This window comes from Lasioglossum baleicum, unplaced genomic scaffold (assembly GCF_051020765.1).
Source record: "Lasioglossum baleicum unplaced genomic scaffold, iyLasBale1 scaffold0021, whole genome shotgun sequence".
Lineage (NCBI taxonomy): Eukaryota > Metazoa > Arthropoda > Insecta > Hymenoptera > Halictidae > Lasioglossum > Lasioglossum baleicum.
Window position 1 is genome coordinate 4,663,532 of NW_027469081.1, and position 18,824 is coordinate 4,682,355.

The window sequence follows — 18,824 nt, forward strand, 5'->3', positions numbered from 1 at the left end:
AGGTGGCAGTTGATACAAGTAGAAAAAAATACAATGAAATCGATTTTTTTTTCTATTCCGATAGAATGCGTGCAAACGCAGCGATCCTAGGTGAAAAAATTACGAAATCTAAAAGTTTAAATAAAGCGTGTTCCGGTGCAAATTATACGAACAGAGCGTGTGTCACAAAAGGAACATCTAGAATGATAATAATACACTGAAATGCAAGAATTTAGAACAGTCATCTGGCAACGGAAATATTAACGGTGAAGGGTGTATTCTATGCGTATTTGACAATTGAACAGCATAGTGGATCAATATGTTGCGCGAGATTTTTGGAAAAATCGAGACTTCTGGGTGGATGAACAGAAAAAGAGCATCGTAATTAATTTACAGTTGATTTACAATGTTCATCCATTAAGCTGTTCAATTGTAATGTAATTTTTGAGCGGATCGGGTCAGGGTGATTAATCAGATATACGATTCGCAGGTGTATAATAATAACGTATTTTATAAATTTATTCACATGATTTAAATAAATCAAGTATACAGTTAAGTTTACGGCGCATGCGCTGAATGCGTGTCTGTGTTCACGGTGTGTCGCGCGAGCGCATGCATTTTTCGCTTCTCACTCTTAATTATCATTTTTCGTCTCATTCATCCTTACGCGATGCATAATTATCTTACACGAGGCGACGTCCGAGATATACATATTTACATATCGTACAACATTTGATTGGACATATAAAATTACAAAAAGGTCACTCTACCTAGTCAAGAATCGAAAATTGAAGCTAAAACTTTCTACGCGGTGTGGAACTGTTTACGTCCGATCGACGTATATCGTTCGTTCGTATTATAGATATGTACAATGTACATACGTACACATACGCTGACGCGCGTATACAGCTTGCGGCCCTATTTACATATTGCGCATTTCTTGTCGTTTCGTTATTTTATAATAAATTATGTACACGCGTGGAAATAAATCGCCATTTTAGACGATTACCCGGCGATTCCGCGCAAAGGAGACGGCTTGTTTATACTTTATTGCACAGTGAAAAGTCGTCAAGCAAAGTGGAAGAGGGAATAGAAGAGTCCCAGTCGGACTAGGTTCTCGCGAGACGCCATTCAGAAATTCACATAGTACAGTTTTGCGCGCGCGCAATCTGTTCCTGAAGAGAGTAAGAGAGAGAGAGAGAGAAGGGAGGGGGAGAGAGAGAGAGAAAGAGAGAGAGAGAGAGAGAGAGGAAGAGAGACGGAGGTTGAGGTTCTGATATCTAGCAAAGAAGGATGAAAGACAACAAAAGAGAGGAAAAGGGTGGAGGATATAGAGCGCGAACGCAAGGGAGAAAAGGAAATGGTACAAGTGGAAAAGTGGACAATCACGCTTTTACCGATGAAACAAAGCAACAGCGAGCATACTCGACCGGTAGAAAAAGAATCGTCGCAAGCAAATATTTCCAAAGTAGTTATCGGTGCTCGACTAATCGTATGTATGTATGTATGTATGTATGTATGTACCATCGTGTGATTACTACCCCGTTCGAACGAGGGAAGGCCGTAACAAAGCGAAAGCTCGATAATCTTCATAGGTGCCAACACGAAATCTCGTTTATCCCGTAACCTCCGATACTCGATACACGAATCGTAATCGAAAATATATCTTTCATTTATCAACTATCCAAGGTTATCGCGTTGATCACGGGCAGAAAAAGAAAACTTGGAAATATCTGTCGCTGCGAGAGAGTATACGCCAATCCCTCCCCTTTGCGGTGCGGGCACAAAAAGCGGGAGAAGCTTTTTCCATCAGAGAAAATGTATCACAAGCAGAAGACAATTGACGCGGAGCTAGACGAGATAGGCCTGGCCGGAAGATGGTGGCGGCGGTGGAGGTGGTGGTTGTTGCTGTCTCCAGGCAGTTCTCTCGAGCGTCGAATAATCCGAGTCGATGGACGAGTATATGTGTTCGGACAGCGGTCTCCTGTGATCCTCGCTGCTGCCGCTGCTCACCGTCGTGTTCGTGGCGATGAGATTGCTACCTGGTACAGTAACCGCATCTCGGTAGGCGTGATTGACGGTCAGCCTAGGCTGCGGCGATGAAGGTGGCGGTTGCTGTTGCGGCATGGAAACCGTGCCGCAGGAATAGGCAGGCGGCGCATGCTGCAACATTAATGCGGTTGTTGGGGACGGGTCTTTGAAGAAAGACCTTTGTCTCTCTTGCGCTCGCAGCGTCGACATGGTCGTCTTCTCGCTGCCGACACCGTCCAACGTGTACGTATTGATGTTGCGTTTATAAACGAGCGGCGAGGATTTGTTCTCCATGGATATGTCCCCCATATTTGCCAGTGGTATCGCGTATCTCAGACGCTCCCAGAACCTCTTCTCGCCCCACGTGAGTATCGCTGCTGCTGTACGGAGGTACGGCCGCAGCTCGGGATCGCGTTCCACTTCCGGACACGCATGACCAGCCTGTACAACGATCAACTGAGTGTTCCGACCGCGGAGCGCTTCGTGAAGCGCCGCTCGGAATTCGAACCGTGACCATTCGGTTTGTAAGAAATTACGGGTTAGGACGATCAGTACTCTTCGAGACGCATCGACCGCTTCGAGGACGACCGGTGCCGGGGTGGAAGTACGGAGTACACAGGGCAAATCGCGATGATGCAGACACAATCTTAGACCAGCGGTGCCGTGCTCGAGTTCCACGGCCAACGAATGAAGTACGAAATCTTCGTCGTTCGGACTATAACAAACGTAACAATCGTACTGACGTTCCCTGTCGCCGTCGCAGCAAGCAGTCATCGGCGCAGCTGACGGCATCGTCGCCGTCCCTGTCGATTTTCCGGGTTTCGCGCGCAAGAATCGTAATCCGTACTTCGAGTAAGCCCAAGCACCGACCGGCTCGCGGAATATAAACGCAAGAACTATGATTACCAATAGAACCAATACCGCCGACAGAGTGGCGGCGACGAGAGGCAAATAATCGGATACCATGATGCTCTCGATCACGCCGCCCTGAGAAAAGTAATCGGAACAGACTGTTTCGTTAACATTCAATCGACGCCTGTAAGCTGGTCTCGCGTCGCCGCCGTAATAGCACCAAACATCGCTCGCGTCGACGACCTTATGAGCATTGTCCGAAACCCAAGACGACAGCTCCTGCAGGAATTTACACCGACAGGACCATGGATTACCGCCTAGAGACAGTTCAACCAGCCGCGCGTTCAGAGTAACCTGCCAAACCGGGAACGTTACCAATCGGTTACCACTCAGTCTCAATATCTCTAGGGAGCGCAACGGCAAGAACGTTAGGTTACCGATATACCCTATCAGATTATTCTGTAAATACAATTCGCGCAGATGTGAAAGACGCTCGAACTCGAAACCCTTTAACTCGCGTATTCCATTGTCCTCTAGATGAAGAATCAGCAGATTGTTTAAACCGTTGAACGTACGGTTCTGTATCGACTCGATGCCGCTAGCGTTCACGTAAAGCACGCGCATATTTTTGCGTCCGATAAACGCATGATTTTGCAACTCGCGTAACACGTTACCGTCCAGATAGACCTCGGTCGCGTCCATCGGTATTCGCTGGGGTATCTCTTTGACACCGAGGCCGGAACAATCCACAGCGTTCGTATTCCAAGTGCGGTCGTTGTAACACTTACAGCCAGCCGGGCAGGTCATCTCGCAGTCGCACGCGTCGAAATCACAGCAATGACAGAGGGCGAAACAATGGGCCTCGTAACGGCAGAGGAATTGTTCGGATCGGGCCGTGGAGGCGGGCACGATGGCAACGCCACGTGGACCGGAAGTGCGGCACATCACATTGTCGAGATCCATGATGCGCGGATATTCTCGGGTCGACGTTTGATTGTTGATCGCCGGCAGCCAGTCCATTGAACAGTTGCAGTTGAACGGGTTGCCGCCGATGTAGAACTCTGGCAGCGGTCGATCCTCCGGGACTTTAGTCAGAAGCAGCGATGTCAATTCCATTGTCTCGATCATGTTCGCGTACATGTCGACTCTGGTTAGGTTTACCTTGTCCGCGAAGGTATTGGGTCGAACGACGCTAATATAATTATTATTTATAAAGAGTAATTCGACGCTATCGGGCACGGACAACGGAGCCAACTCCGTGATCCGATTATGACTGGAGTCCAAGGTTTTCACTTTCGAATCGCGAATCTCGTAGTAGTTTCCCAGAGTCTCGATGTAGTTCCCATGTATATCCAACCATTTCAGGTTGCCCGGTATGAACGCGTAGTCGAACCATTCGATATGATTCTCGGAAAGATTTAGCAACAACAGGCTGGTGATGCTGGTGAACACGCCGTTGATATCCGACAGAAAGTTCCCGTCCAATCGTATCGCCTCGAGCCGTACATTCCGTTCGAACGCGAGTCTTTCAACGTGCTGCACTTTATTCCTGGCGAGATTCAAGATCTGCAGGTTCGGAAGGTCCCAGAGCATCCCGCGCGACAGATTGCCGATGTCGTTGCCGATCAACCGCAGCCCGGTTAGCTGATGAAGATTACGGAACGAGCCATTGTGAAAATCGCTGATCCGGTTCTCGCCGAGGTCGAGGGTTTTCAAGAAAGCGAGGTCGCGTAGCGCGTCTGGTACAGCCGTAAGCTCGTTACCGCTCAGATCCAGCTCCTTCAAATCGGAACAGTTGCGAAACGCGAGCGGGTCGATGCTCGCTATAGAATTGCCGGACAACGCGAGGCGGTTCAGAACGAACAGGCCGTTGAAAAGTCGTTCTCCCACGGTGTGAAGCTTGTTGTCGGACAGCTCGAGGGTGTGCAAGTTGTAGAGGGGGGAAAACGCGTTGCTCTCGATTCGATCTATGGAATTGTTTCGTAGATCGAGTATCTGCAGGAAGAAAAGATCTTTGAACATACGAGCGTCGATGTGCGTCAATAAATTGTAAGACAAGTCGAGAACGATCAGACGTATCAGCCCGAGAAACGTAGTTTCGTCGACTTGGTCGCTGCCCAGCCGATTGCCGGCCAGTTCCAGGACCAGCAGCTGCTCGAGCCGAGTGAATATACCCTTCGGCAGGTCGCGGAGGCCGTTGTACGCCAGGTGTATCTCTCGAAGGTCTCTCGTGCTGGCGAACAGCCCTTCGGGCAAAGAGTCCAGGGAATTATAACTCGCGTTGAAAGTACGGAGCACGGTCAGCCCGGTGAGCGCGTCACTGGCAATTTCTACGATCGCGTTCCGCTGCAGGTGCAGTTCTTGTAGCTGGCGCAGACCAACCAGCGGACTGTTCTCGGGCAACTGCGTGATTTCGTTTCGGGACAGATCCAGAACCCGTACGTCTGCCCGGCAAGGCTCGGCAGTGTTTTCGTTGATCGGCAGGTCCTGGCGATTTAGCCCGATGTCATTCAAGTCGCGCAGACGATTGCCGCTGAGGTTCAGCGTTTGAAGATTATCCAGACCGCAGAAAAGATTCGCTGGAAGAATTTGCAGATTGCTCTCGACGATCTCTAAGGTGTGAAGCTCCCTTAGACCGAGAAACGAGTCGGGCGCGAACTCGAGAACGCGGCTAGCACCCCAAACGGAATTGAACGTTTGCATCGTCAATCTTTTCAGCTCGAGAAGCGGTTGGAAAGCACCCTCGGGTACGCGCAATATTTTACAGCCGTCCACGTGCAGGTCGTGCAAACTGGTCAACCGTTGCCAGCTTTGCGCGTTAAAGCTGCTCTCCAAATGATGGACGTCACTGCATCGTATTCGCAACTTGAGGGCCCCGTCAAGAGACGGCACGAGGCTCGTGATCGCGGTAGGATCCAATACTAGAAGGGTGCAGTCCGCGGAACGGGTATCGTTTCCACCCTCGGACAACCACTTGCAAGAGGCTCCGGCTGATTCCGAGAGTATGGTCGATGCGAGGCAGAGGAAAGCCGCGTTTATCAGCGTCAGAAAAATATAGTTGGCTGTCATCTTGGGATCGTCGCGGGGGATAGTTGCCACGGCAGCTCTCACCCTTCCTTGGCTTACTCGGTTAGGCTCGCCGATTTTCTATCACTTTCGGAATACAGGGATACTATTTCGCACCCTTGCTCACCCCTTCCTCACGGACACACTCGCGCAGCGACGACACACGCACGCACATACACACGCGGAAACGAGTGCGAGCGCGCGCGCGCTCATGCACCTCCTATCACGTAAGTACGGACCGGCCCATTTTTCTTGCCCTTTATTCGTAGTTGGCTGGTGGCGAGCCACCCTGCCCTACGTGTTCCACCACTGGTATCTCACTCGCGATCTTTCCGATTGACTTGACTCGACGTCGTCGTCGTCGTCGTCGTCTCTGCCGTTCGCGGTTTCGATCCCCCTCGTCGTCGCTCGCTTGCGTGCGTGCGTGCGGTTCTACATACGCCCTCGTTGCTTGCACTACTCTCTAGATACGTTCTACGTGGTCGCACCGTCACGTCGCGTCGCGGCAAGTAGTACGAACACGCTTTAGCGAAGCGACAGAACGAAAACAGTCTGTGCGAACCCGTATCGGCGAAGCGACCGTGCACCACCGTACACACTCGCCTCGCATCAAGCACTAGCACTGATCCAGCAGACCGCTGCCGCTGAGCGCGCATCATCAGCATTCCCGACCGTTCCTTTTCGATTTCTCTTTCCGTCGGTAGAGGCCGCCACTTTATTAGAATACCCCGCAGAAAACCCGGCACGAACAACAGCAGAACGCGAACCGTAACGTTACCTCCATATGCTTGTTGGTATGTGCACCGGTTTTCCCGTGCTCTTCGCCAATTGGTGCACTTTTTCCCTACTTCACCGCAACCGTGCCACAACAATATGCATATGTACCAGGCGGTCACAGAGTAGAGTATTCTGATCGATACATAAATTTTAAATGCGAAACGGTGCAGGGGTTGTTTGACGGGAAATGGTTTGCGCGCACATAATTTACCTTTATTTTATGAATCATTCTGCATCGTATGATTTCAATGATACGGTTTGCTAAATCTCGCCTGAACCGGTTTCTATATCAATTTCTTTTAAAATTGCCACTTGGATAGAAATATTGGCGTACTCCAATATTTCAAGCATACATATTTATAGAAATCTTGAAAAGAATTTCCTTCAGAACTATGAAAACAATGGCAAAATCAAAAGCAGTGTTGTAAATTGTTAAACATATTGGAGGAATTATACGTATCTTACGCTATGTGGGCAATATATCGCTGCCCATATGGGCGCGTTTACGTATTTTCATGTAACGAAATACATTATTTTTGAAAATATATATTCAACGATTCGGAACTTATCGTTTCCAACCTGAATGTTTCAATGAAACAGATATTGCAAAGAATACAACACATTTTTCTAATAATATCCGCTCACCTGTGTACCACGCATGCCATCTGGGGAGAGTGTTCAAAATGTGAAGTTACGTAGCGTCGCTACTGTCCGTCCTTATAGAGTTGCAATTGGTGGTGGAAGCCAGCGACCAGTTCAATTTCAGCAGAAGCTTACGTTGGACGCATTTGTGACTGTGACGTGTCGTGGTTCTGTCTTCTGGAGAACATACGTAAATAGTTTTCCGAAACTGTTCGCATTCGCTTGGCAAAATGAGATTGGTGTATCTATCCTCTATTCTCTTGACTATAACGATCTGCGGCATTGCGAGTAACAATGGTAAGTGTAAACGTTTCCTGCCGTATTGCTTTCCGCGAGTCTGTTAACGTTTCGTGTCAAAGAGTGTCTAACGCGCGCGTATGAGAGATATTTTCCTGTTAAACCTTTCTCCATAGTTCGTGAGACGGTTCACACCTGTGAAATGTAACGGTACACGTTGCACGATGTGGCGAGGGATACGGGAGAATGATATTTTACAACGAATTTTTTCGTTCCACGGAATGACCACGAACATTTGTTTTGCACTACCCCGAAGCAACCCTTCGCTATATCGTTCGAAGCGTCTAGAAACACAGATATATCTCATTTAATTTTCTATTTTCATGATTTCTCATAGCTCTTTTTTCGGGACTTTTCCGTGAATTCTGAAGACCTTCGACGCTTTTGTACAGTTTTAGTACTACATATTATTGATTTTGTGTAACTTTCATGTTCTACGGTCACGTACTACAACATTATATCTTATAGTGCGGTCAGCACGTAAGAGTGGCGTTGGTCTGTTGTAACATTTTATAGCATTCCAACGCTTTTGAGAAACGATGTTGCAAGATTTCCTTATTAAATATTACAAAATTTTCATTTTCGTGACATTGTTGTTACAATCGAAGCATCAACTTTTTTATTTTTTCGTATGTAATACTTTATTTTCGCTTGTGTTCTATCATTGCCGAGGGAACACATTTCGCAAGTTTATAGTTAAAAATAAAATGCGTTAAATTTTATTTTTACGAAATCTGAAGTTAATTGACAGTGTGTATCGTTTTAATTTCTAGTAAAGATATGAATATTATAGATAAAGATATCAACAATTTCACCATTATAAACGATATGTAAACTGTTAATTCTTTACACAGCTGCGCCAACAAATGAAGATAAGTCTGCCACTGCTCCGGCAGTAACTACTGCGGTTCCTCAGAAACCTGCAATTGCAGCAAATTCTGACGCAGGTCCAAATGCTTCTGTAGTTACAAGTAGTACTACAACAGTCACTACGAATGCTACTGTTGCTAAAGTTAACGATACTTCTAAAATCGATACCAACATGACAACTACTCCTTTCGCCGTAAATGTAACGAGCAAACCAACTACAGTTCCATCGACAACAAAAGAGACACCAACTACGACTGTTAAACCTACTGAAAAACCTAAAACTACTAGCGTAGAACCGCCTGCCACTACCAGTAGTCAGACTACAGTTTCACCATCTGTTACAACAGCGATTCCAATATCAACAAAGGAGGCTCCGCCTCATAAGGAACGGCAGTTTGATGGTCTCAGTTTCGTAGGTAGGCATATTCCTATAGATTCTTGCGTCTACTTACCATTTTTTAAATTAACTTGCATTTATTAGGTCAAGTCATAAATAACATTGGATGCGAAAAATAGATTCTACGATTTGACCTAATAATTCGCTTGAAAGATTAATCTCGTTCGAATCGTTGTTCGAGAAAAAACATAATACCATGTTGTTGTACAGTTGCATCATAAAATTTCGATTTTTGTAGGTGGCATCATTCTAACCATATCTTTGATGGCAATCGCTACGTTCTCCTACAAATTCTACAGAACAATGAACGAAAGAAACTACCGTATACTATGATGCTGAGGCAGTAATCATCACGAAAAGTACCATTTTTTGACAACTTAAATGCAGTTATTTGAACTGAAAACTATAAATTTTATTATTCTATAACAATATTGCGTATTTTTATAACGCACTTAAGTGTTGCGTGGTTTAAGTGCTCTTAGTAATGTGATGTGCAAAAAAGCGAGTTCCGTTTCTTTGTACCAATTACAAAGACAAATTACATGTATTACAGTATTCTCAGTCTCTCAACAGATTCGCACGCGTATTGTGAGTGCGAATGCGAAAAGCTAATAAATGTGAAAGGCTGAAGTAGAAGGAGAAAGTACAGAATCTAAGGGCGTAAGAAAGAAAGAAAGAGAGAGAGAGAGAGAGTGAGAGAAAGAGAGAGAATCTGAACGATACCATGCGTACGCGCAGTTCGCGCATGAATGTTGACGACCAATCAAACATACATTCCATTAAGAAGATTAATTCGACGAAATATAACCATCTACATATTATTTTCCATTAGATTTCGTGAAATATGTTTTTGATTTGCATCTTTTTTATTTTGTTTACGAATATGTACATCGTACATTAAAAGAAAAGAGAATATAACGGTTACATTAGCATAAGAACATCAAAATGTACACAGACATGAAGGTTCCTATGTGTATGTTTATATGTAGAGACAAAGAAAACGAAACAAAAATAGAGAATTAATCGGCGAAGAAAGAGTCGTTGGCGAGGACGCAAAAGGACGTTGATTTCGCGGGTTCTAAGTATTTGTAATCTGATAGAATACAGTCGTCGTCGCGAAGATAGTACTTAGCTCTTAAAGTTTGGCGACAGCGACGACGGAGTTCCGCGTCGTCCGAAGAAACATGACGTTCGTGTGTATAAAGTATAGTCGCTCCCGTGAACGACTTTATCTTGTAATAACGTTGACGCGGAATTTCCATGGAATTCATCAGTGAGATGAAGCTTCGGAATCTCGATCTTTGTACCTGTTGAAACACGTAGATGTGTAACAATTAACGAAAAAAATTGAAACAGTGTTTCAGCAAACCACGAACCGAACACACTGATCAACATTTTTATTGTAAAGGATAATCAAATAACGTTACTTATGGTTTAATTTATGCTGTTGTTCCTTTTTTTGTAAATCATAAGTTGAGAAGTAATAAAACATTATTATCAATAGTTTGTTCTCTCGATAGTACATATTTTGTGTTGCCGAGAGGCGAAGGAGAGGAAACACATTACCAACACGAGTACCGATGCGCCGCTACCACGGGTAGTGAAACTTGCTCCCAAAACATACTCCGCAGATTGCAGCGCGGTCATGACACGTTCCATATCGTCTGGTAAAACGTCCAAGGATTTACGTGTGTACCGATAATTTTTCCACAAAAGTTTTCCTACAATATTCATTGAAACAGTTCATTCGAAAATTCATTTCTTCATTGGAGAATCTTTTGGAATGAATGCGTGGTACCTAAACAAAATACTTTGGAAACATATTTAAAGTGAGAGAGACACAATTTACTATTATAAAAAAAAGTATATATATATATATATATATAAATATAAAAGCCTAAATAATATATCGTATATTGGATGTAATATTTTAACAAGCTATGTAAAATATTTGCTTATATGGATTATACAATTATTAAAACTATGCAATGGAAAAAAAACGACAGAACAAGCTGTTTAACACTTTCAATTGTTGACATCCTACCCAGCTTCTTCCATCGTTTCGTTTGTATGGCTTGTATCATTTGTGATATCCTCTTATCTTCATTGAGTATATCTTCGGTCAAGGTCACTGTTTCTTCAGAAAAGAGGCGTTCCATCGTCGAAGCGCCTTCCGGATTTGTACGCCATCGAGACTTGGTGTTCTTGATAACTAAGATTTCTTTCCGACGCGCCGCGTCTAATCGATACTTGGATGATTTCTCGAGATCGAAATCAGGAAATTCGATAAGAACCATTTCCGCGCCGACCGTCACTGGGAAGTCATAGTTGTCGATGGTCAGGGATCGTGAATTGAAGGCGATTATCTTATCTTCGTTTCCGATAATCGAAACCAAGGAGTCGGCGATATGATGGTGTTGAGATCCCGAGGCTAGCCTCTGCGCCAAATAGCATATCAGCGTTTTTTCGAGCACGTTCATTGTTTGCGTATTTGTAATTGCCTCGAGAAACGTGTATATTGCAACGACCAGGGCGGAACGGCTTCCGAGACCACATTTTATCGGCACCGTGGAAACAATCACGATTTCAAACCCCGGGACAGTCACTGTTATCATTTACTTGGTTTCATTACTTCGCATAGAGATTTGAAGTATTAGTATAATTAACAGACTGCGGATTTTACCGTGAAATAAAAATTGTCTGTATTAATCGCAAGATGTAGGAGCTACAGTGGCTCACAAAAGTATTCGAACGTCCTTTAAAACAGAATAACCTTTTTATAATTGTAACAAACGACCTGATTTTTTATAATCAATTAGAAGCACTGGTTTATGAAATGATATGCAAAAAAGATTTTCCAAAAAATTATAATTTACAAAGTTACACATGCGAAAATAAAAAAGTCATTTTTTTAAACTTTTTTATTAGGGCCCTTAAAGAAAATTTAAAATGTATGTTTTGTAGATCTATGTTAGTTATACACATTATACACGACTAAATCTGTCATATGTATGCGATATTTTAAAATATTTAAAAGCGTATTAATAATTAAGTATTCATTATATACACAACTCATTTAAATATTACTCGTATATTAAATTTTATCCTTCTTTGTCATTATGTCGTCAACTACTATTTGAAACAGAGAGTTTCTGTAATAATTTGTTTAGTGATTATATCTCAGAGAGAAGTACTTTGAAATATTTCTTTTGGAAGGATTTCAGAAAGTTTGATTCTAATTCTTCAGAAATAATAAACTACCAAAAAGCTGTTTTTCAAAAGAATGGCTTCTTTGCATGTACATCATATATTATGTTGGCTTGCATATCTTTCGCAAGTTGACACGTGACAAGTGAAAAGCGAGTGTCATGAAAAATGCAATAAAAATCCAGTTACGCGCTAAAAAAACACATTTATTACGAGTTACGTAAGAAGCAAAAATTGGATATGATGGCAAAAAGCTGTCGAACGTATAAAACTGGCATTGAAATATTATTTGTTCGTCAACAATTGTTGTTTCTCCATTTTTTAAAAATATTGTCTATTTATAAAGATCGTGTTAACCACTGTCTTATCAGTGTTTCGTATTCTGGTCATCCTATTTCGCTGACTTTCAGAAAGTCTGGATGGGGAACACTTCCCGAATGAATGCTTCACGGGAATTTCATTGCACTAATCCGGTCCGTACTATACATATGTATATGTCGTAAAAAATCCATAATGGTGATTGGATGGATACCTCTTTTGGCCTTGAAGCATTTTATCGTTCCTTTCAAGTACCGAATCCACGCCGGTTCCTCCAACCTTATTTGGAGATTTTCATCATTCATATAAAACTTGTAAATATTCTCCTTGGTGAATTCGTCCAAGAGCGTTTTCACGTGACACCGTTTGTTGTCGCGACTCCGCTTACCAACTATCAACGTGACAAGTTGAACGGCCTGTTTTATTTCAAGACAAGATAATCGAAGTCATACAGGGTGTAGCATTTGACGCTTTGCACGCATTTATTCCTTAAACCTAAACTGTAGCACGTTTCAAAAAACGTTTCTCAAGTGTAATCTACCGTTATGGGGATGGTCTTACTAAACTAATTGTTCTAGCTCCTGAAAAAGGTCCCAGTCCGTCTTTTTACGGGTGTCCGAATATCAATAAAAGTCACTGTACTTTTGTACGAAGCATCTTTAATACGAGTTTTCATGTTATAAACAGTGGCAGGTTCCGGAGGTGTTAATTTAACGAAGGTAAGTGTCAAACGGCAGTAAACGATCACGAATGACCTTCGAAAACCGGCATATTAGGTCAATGAATTCGTCTTGGAATAGGCTGTACACCCGCATTTAGATGAAAACATAAACTTCTATCCAAAATAGCAGCAGTTGCCTTGAAATTTTGGAAGCTCATTCATCTAGGGAAGATTGTGAAACAGGGTAGATTTTAATCAATACGTTTTTCGAAATGAGCTGCAGTTCGAGAAAAAGCGTGCAGAACTTCAAATGGGACACCCTGTATGTGTGCGTTGCTGCACGCTTATATTACGTATTTGTGTATTACGATTGTAGGGAGTGCGTATTACCGCGTATTCCGTTATCGTAGAAGCAAGAGGTGGATTTACGATAAACACCGTGCTCCAATGACGTTCACTGTTTAGTTCGTTCGTTGACAAGGTATCGTTGGTGAAAATCATTGGAGCACGCCGTTACCAGTGTTGGCAAACACTTCGGGGCAACTGTACATTAAGAATACATTAAGAAAGTCAAAGTATACAATGAAAGATAAACACAGGCTGTCTCAAAACTGCGAGGGGGTTCGATCTAAACTTAGGAAGAAAAATAAGTTCTGCAAAGTTTGTCGGGAAACGCTTTGTTACAAACTTATTCGTTCATTCATAAGGAAAGTGATAGAAAAAAGTGACAAAATATATTTCTAACAAAAGTATAATGATAAATATATAAATTGTGGTGTACTTTATAACGAATGCACATGACAATGAACGCGGTATCCAAATAAGAACAAATTATTTTACATTTCTATTAAGTACCAACTAAGTATCGCCAGATATGCAATAAAAAAGTTGGCAATTTTAGGTAATTTTCAAATGACTCTTCTGTAAAATATACGTGAAGTATAGTAACTGCGGATTATCAATTGCTGCAAAGTCGGGGCAGTCCACGAGCTGCGTGCTATCTCTTTCCATTTTTTCTGTTGCGTCATATTATTTTTGTAAATATTGACTAATGGCACGGAAATGATATGTTATTACACGAGGAAAAACATTCAATGAAGACCAGATAAACATAGTCGATCTGTGTATACTGTTACGCATTTCACGTATACAACATTTGTTCACAACTATTTAGTGAAGCGTTTCCTGGCAAATTTTATGTACTTCATTCTTTTTCTTTTTAGCTGTAGATTAAACCTAAAATAGGATATTAACACTAAACGTACCGAGGTATAAAAATAACAGGCACGTGGTTACCCATAGAAATGGCAAGAATTAATTAATTTAGACTTTGCGCGGTTCTTATTATAACATGTGCACTAACAAAGATATTTCTTATGAAGGCATCTTTATAATTTTATTAATTGTGAAATAAGAAATCTAGAACCGGTCGTGGTACGTTTAGTAACAATGAACCTATAGATTATAATAGCATTTTTTGATCGAAACATATTATAAGAGTTGCATTCTAATATCGGACACATTTCATATGCAACGACCTAATAGAAATATATTGTTGAGCTGTATCACTTTTCTTATGAACGAACGGTATAAGCAGTATTTGTACGAAGAAATTTTCATGTGAAATCCGATGCGATAAGTAAGTTAGCTAAAGCCTGCAGACAAACATGTAACTCGAGGATCCGTTTAATTCACCTTCGTTGAATTAAGAGTGCGAACTATATATATTACAAATGCGTAATAGTATAGTTAGCAGGATGAACGACGACGATATTTCACTAGAATTAACATAGGATAAAGTCGTTGCACTAACTCAGGCTTTGGAATATTTGCAGAATGACCGAAGTGATTTCTGTTGCGTACCTTCTGCACGAGCATTATCGCGTAGCCACCCTGCACGTAACAGATAAACTTTCACGTACCATGGACAGCGATTTACTTGACGCCAGATTTGTACACTTTCCAGCTATAGTGAGGCATCCAGGTGCGTACACCGCGCACGTAGGGAACCCGCCGTAACTTTGAATAAAGTCCTGCTCGGCGAGGTTCAGCAAAACATCGACATTAGACTTTTTTAGAATTTCATCCCCGTAGTCATCGTCCAGGTAAGGTTTCAGCAGTTCGTGGTAATCCTCGAGGAACTGCGCGGATGAAGTTTCAGTCGATTACTTTCGCGAACCCGCCTAAATCGTTACGGCGCGCGGCGGCGGCGTTTCGCTCGTTTCCGCGAACTTTTACAAGAATTTGTTCCCGGACAATGCGACACGCGATTTCTCACGGAGCAACACGCTCGCCCGTAGCGGAGCATGGTGGAAACGGAAGTTTTATTCTGATTTTTCTATCGCGAACAATGAGAGAGCTCTTACTTTATTGTTCGATAAATTGCCTAGCGTGGAAGAGGCACACGCTGTGCGGATATTACGGGATTTATTGTTCACTCTGGAAAAAGCCATCAGAACGGAATCCAAATGTTCGGACAAACGGATTTTTAATTTGACACTTCCGGGACGTTTGCCGCATAGAAAAAAGTGAAAAGCTCCCTGCGGCCTGCTGCAATTCCGCTTTTTTTTCGTTTGTCTCTGCCGCCGTCGCGCGAGCTATCACGTATTTAATCTCTGCACGTTGAGAACGGAGACGTGAAATCTTCTAATCATTTCCTTGTTTGAGAACAGCGTCCACAAAAATCAAATCAGGCGGCGATTTCTTGCGTCACGCAAACTCATCGAAACGTTATCGTTCGTGTTGCTTCGTCGATGTTGAAATATGTATTCGCGGAACAGTGTAGCAGGAAAACACGCTTCAGGAAATCGAGTCGTGCTCGAATTTTTGTTGGAATTTTGTACGCCACGTGTGGGTTATGTAAATATTGCATGCTTTCTTCGAGAGTTTTGCTGCTTATGTAAGCAACTTGATTAACGCATTGACTGCTGCATCGGTCGTCGTATATTCTGTGGTTGGAAGGAAAGACGTCGCACTATGGGCCAAATCGACAAAATCTGTGTCAAAATCGGTCGACGTTGCAATGAGCTACAAACGTTTAAAGATTTTGACGAAATTTTCGGAATATGTTTAATTGACACAGATCTACAAAACGTATTTTTTAAATTTTCAATGTAGGCCCACATAAAACAGTTAAAAATTCAACTTTTAGTATTTTTTCAACAATTCCGATCAATTGCAATTTTTGGAAAAATTTCTTTTCACATTTCCTTTAGTAAACTAATTGCTCTGGCTTCCCAAAAAAGTTCAAATCGTATAGTACAATATTAAAAAAGTTATCGTCTTCTTTAGAGCGGTCTCAAACTTTTGTCCGCTACTGTATATGAATTTTATGGAATATACATAGATACAATATGCTATTAAAGAAAAATAAAAGATACGAGAAGAAAAGTGATAAGACATTAATTAATACTTGGGCTGAAACTAAAGACTGTTCGACATAGCAATATCCTTTTACCGGTGGCGTTTGCGCTGCTGGCGATAGTATAACGGAAATTACTGGTGCATCGGCACAAAAGAACCGTACACGGCGTGTGGTTATTTGTAAAGAATGATAATAAGTCATACGTCAGGAACGGTCACGTAATTATCACAGCGTGAGGTTTTGAGCCTGCTCGAGATACGAGAATTATGCAAACTGCAAAACAATTCTATTTATGTAGAGACAATATCTGAATCTCTGTGAGCATAAATCGAAGAATATTTTGCAGTGTAATGTATCGTATATGTACTTACTTGGCAATGCTATAATTAACGTGTTCGCATTATATTGCAGATAATTATATGTATTATATTGCAAATGTTATCAATTTAAAGCACATTAGGTTGTTTAAAATTCCAGTATAGTAGTAAATTCGTAATTAACGAAGTAGACCTTCAATGTTATTATTAACATGTCTATGATGTTTATTATGGTATTAAATATATAATAATCTTATACACATGTATAATTCTATCAACTTTTACAATTGGTTCATATACAATTGGTAAATACAATATCACATCTTGTATAGCAAATAAATGATCTGTTACCAATACGTGTTAAGATTTATGTTTCAAAAAAATAGAAGAAAACAATCTGAGCTCTAATATTTTGTTGAGTGAACATGTTGAGTCGAGAGACGTTTATTATATTAATTTTCCTTTTGTGCATGTTTGTGAGTCTAATCGTCGCACATATTTATGAATCCTTTAAAGTAAGACCTCAGATTAAACAGATCAATCTTTACTGAATTTCACTATCCGTCTTTCGTATATATTTACAACAAAAAAAATGTTCACAATGTATTGCCGAAAATCTTGAAAATCTGCAATTTTTACCATCTTTAAACGTTTGTAGCTCATTGCAACGTCGACCGATTTGACGAAATTTTCAGAGTATGTTTAATTAACACAGATCTACAAAACGTATTTTTTTAAATTTTCAATATGGGCCCACATAAAAAAGTTAAAAATTCAACTTTTAGTATTTTTTCAACAATTCCGATCAATTGCAATTTTTGAAAAAATTTCTTTTCACATCCTTTATTAAACTAATTGTTCTAGCTTCCCAAAAAAGTTCAAATCGTATAGTACAATATTAAAAAAGTTATCGTCTTCTTAAGAGCGGTCGTAAACTTTTGTCCGCTACTGTACATATACGTTTGCATCTGCATTATTGCATTGCTTCGATCATGCTGGGAAAGTTGCTGGGAGATGTTGGAAAAGTATTTTTAATGTTCTACACGTATAGAAAATACAATAAAAGGAAATCGATTGTTCGACCCGTATACACGAGACTGTCCCCTTAACATTTCTCATCGACGAGAATCCGCAACATGGAAGCACGAGGCGGAGTAAGTAGTGATAGGCACCGAATACTCCGACTTGCAAGTTTTCAAGCAGATCAATCACCACCAGGATTTCGAATCAATTCGATGTTTATTCGAAGTCGGAAACTCTTGAAAGTCTTGAAGGCTTGAAAATTTTGAGTCTTGATCAAAACTTGTCGACGGTGAACTATCTCCTCTCCGATATCAATGACCTTGAAATATGTTGTCCAGGTCGCCATTTTGAAGAATTTTACCATAAAATTTTTTGGCGGTCGGCTATAGTTTACGAGCTAATAACAAAACACTTGTAAATGCATGGATTAGGTCTGGACTAGATTTCAGTTTCAAGACTTTCAAGAGTTCTGAGCTTCGAATTACGTTGGAAGTGATTCGAACTTTTCGCGATAAACATTGGATCGAAGCGATTCAAAGTATTTCAGATCCCATCGCTAGGAGTAAGTATGCAATGGACGTGTCATAGCGCGAGGCAACTGGTACAGTAGGATTCGATTCAGCTAGAAATCCAAGAGCGAATTCCAGGGGCTGTGGTTGGCGCGGGTGGTCCGTTTCGGGAGAAAATAGGCGCAGCCGTGAGTTAAACTCTCACCAGGGGCGGAGTCCCTGCCCTTCGTCAATAAGAGCATGCTCTCTTATATCCCTTTACTTCGTCTTTCTGCTCCCCACCTTCGACGTGGCCCGCAGCATCCTCTCTACCACCCTTCATCCTCATCTACGTTCATCTCCCGTACACTCTTCTCAATCTTCCCTTCCCCCCCTCCCCTACCCCCGCCCTCGCGTAATCAGTCGTCTTCCTTTCCGTTCTTTTTTCCCTTCCTCCCCTTGCACGATTTCCGTCTCCACCTCTCCTATTAAATCACATTCTCCTCTTTCTCTCTTTTCACCGGCGACCACTTAT

At 42.0% G+C, this 18,824-nt stretch overlaps 3 protein-coding genes across 4 annotated transcripts; 1 reads left to right on the plus strand and 2 right to left on the minus strand.

Moving 5' to 3' along the window:
• Window positions 1–462: 462 nt before the first annotated feature.
• Window positions 463–6,728, minus strand: Toll-7 (Toll-like receptor 7). Its single transcript, XM_076444754.1, has one exon. The coding sequence runs from the start codon at window positions 5,929–5,931 to the stop codon at window positions 1,831–1,833; it is 4,101 nt and encodes a 1,366-aa protein (XP_076300869.1). The 5' UTR covers window positions 5,932–6,728; the 3' UTR covers window positions 463–1,830.
• A 704-nt stretch (window positions 6,729–7,432) lies between these two features.
• LOC143219026 (uncharacterized) lies at window positions 7,433–10,414 on the plus strand. The gene is made up of 3 exons (XM_076444792.1): window positions 7,433–7,644; window positions 8,499–8,930; window positions 9,150–10,414. The coding sequence occupies exons 1-3, from the start codon at window positions 7,578–7,580 to the stop codon at window positions 9,242–9,244; spliced, it is 594 nt and encodes a 197-aa protein (XP_076300907.1). The 5' UTR covers window positions 7,433–7,577; the 3' UTR covers window positions 9,245–10,414.
• Window positions 9,611–18,749, minus strand: LOC143219022 (galactokinase). Of its 2 annotated transcripts, XM_076444783.1 has the most exons (3): window positions 15,020–18,749; window positions 12,651–12,827; window positions 9,611–11,516 (listed from the first exon to the last, which is right to left on the minus strand). In XM_076444783.1, the coding sequence occupies exons 2-3, from the start codon at window positions 12,739–12,741 to the stop codon at window positions 10,876–10,878; spliced, it is 732 nt and encodes a 243-aa protein (XP_076300898.1). In that variant the 5' UTR covers window positions 12,742–12,827; window positions 15,020–18,749; the 3' UTR covers window positions 9,611–10,875. The 2 variants fall into 2 exon arrangements, with proteins under 2 accessions (XP_076300898.1, XP_076300899.1); XM_076444784.1 differs by having other exon boundaries at window positions 9,611–11,667; window positions 12,651–18,749.
• Window positions 18,750–18,824: the final 75 nt, after the last annotated feature.

Excerpts from the sequence above, each read along its gene's own strand:
- LOC143219022 (XM_076444783.1), bottom strand. The coding sequence starts at position 12,741 with ATGAATGATGAAAATCTCCAAATAAGGTTGGAGGAACCGGCGTGGATT. Across the intron at positions 11,517-12,650 it reads ATGCTTCAAGGCCAAAAGAG|TGACTGTCCCGGGGTTTGAA; the intron begins GTATCCATCCAA and ends AAATGATAACAG.
- Toll-7 (XM_076444754.1), bottom strand. The coding sequence starts at position 5,931 with ATGACAGCCAACTATATTTTTCTGACGCTGATAAACGCGGCTTTCCTC.
- LOC143219026 (XM_076444792.1), top strand. The coding sequence starts at position 7,578 with ATGAGATTGGTGTATCTATCCTCTATTCTCTTGACTATAACGATCTGC. Across the intron at positions 7,645-8,498 it reads CGGCATTGCGAGTAACAATG|CTGCGCCAACAAATGAAGAT; the intron begins GTAAGTGTAAAC and ends TTCTTTACACAG. Across the intron at positions 8,931-9,149 it reads TGATGGTCTCAGTTTCGTAG|GTGGCATCATTCTAACCATA; the intron begins GTAGGCATATTC and ends CGATTTTTGTAG.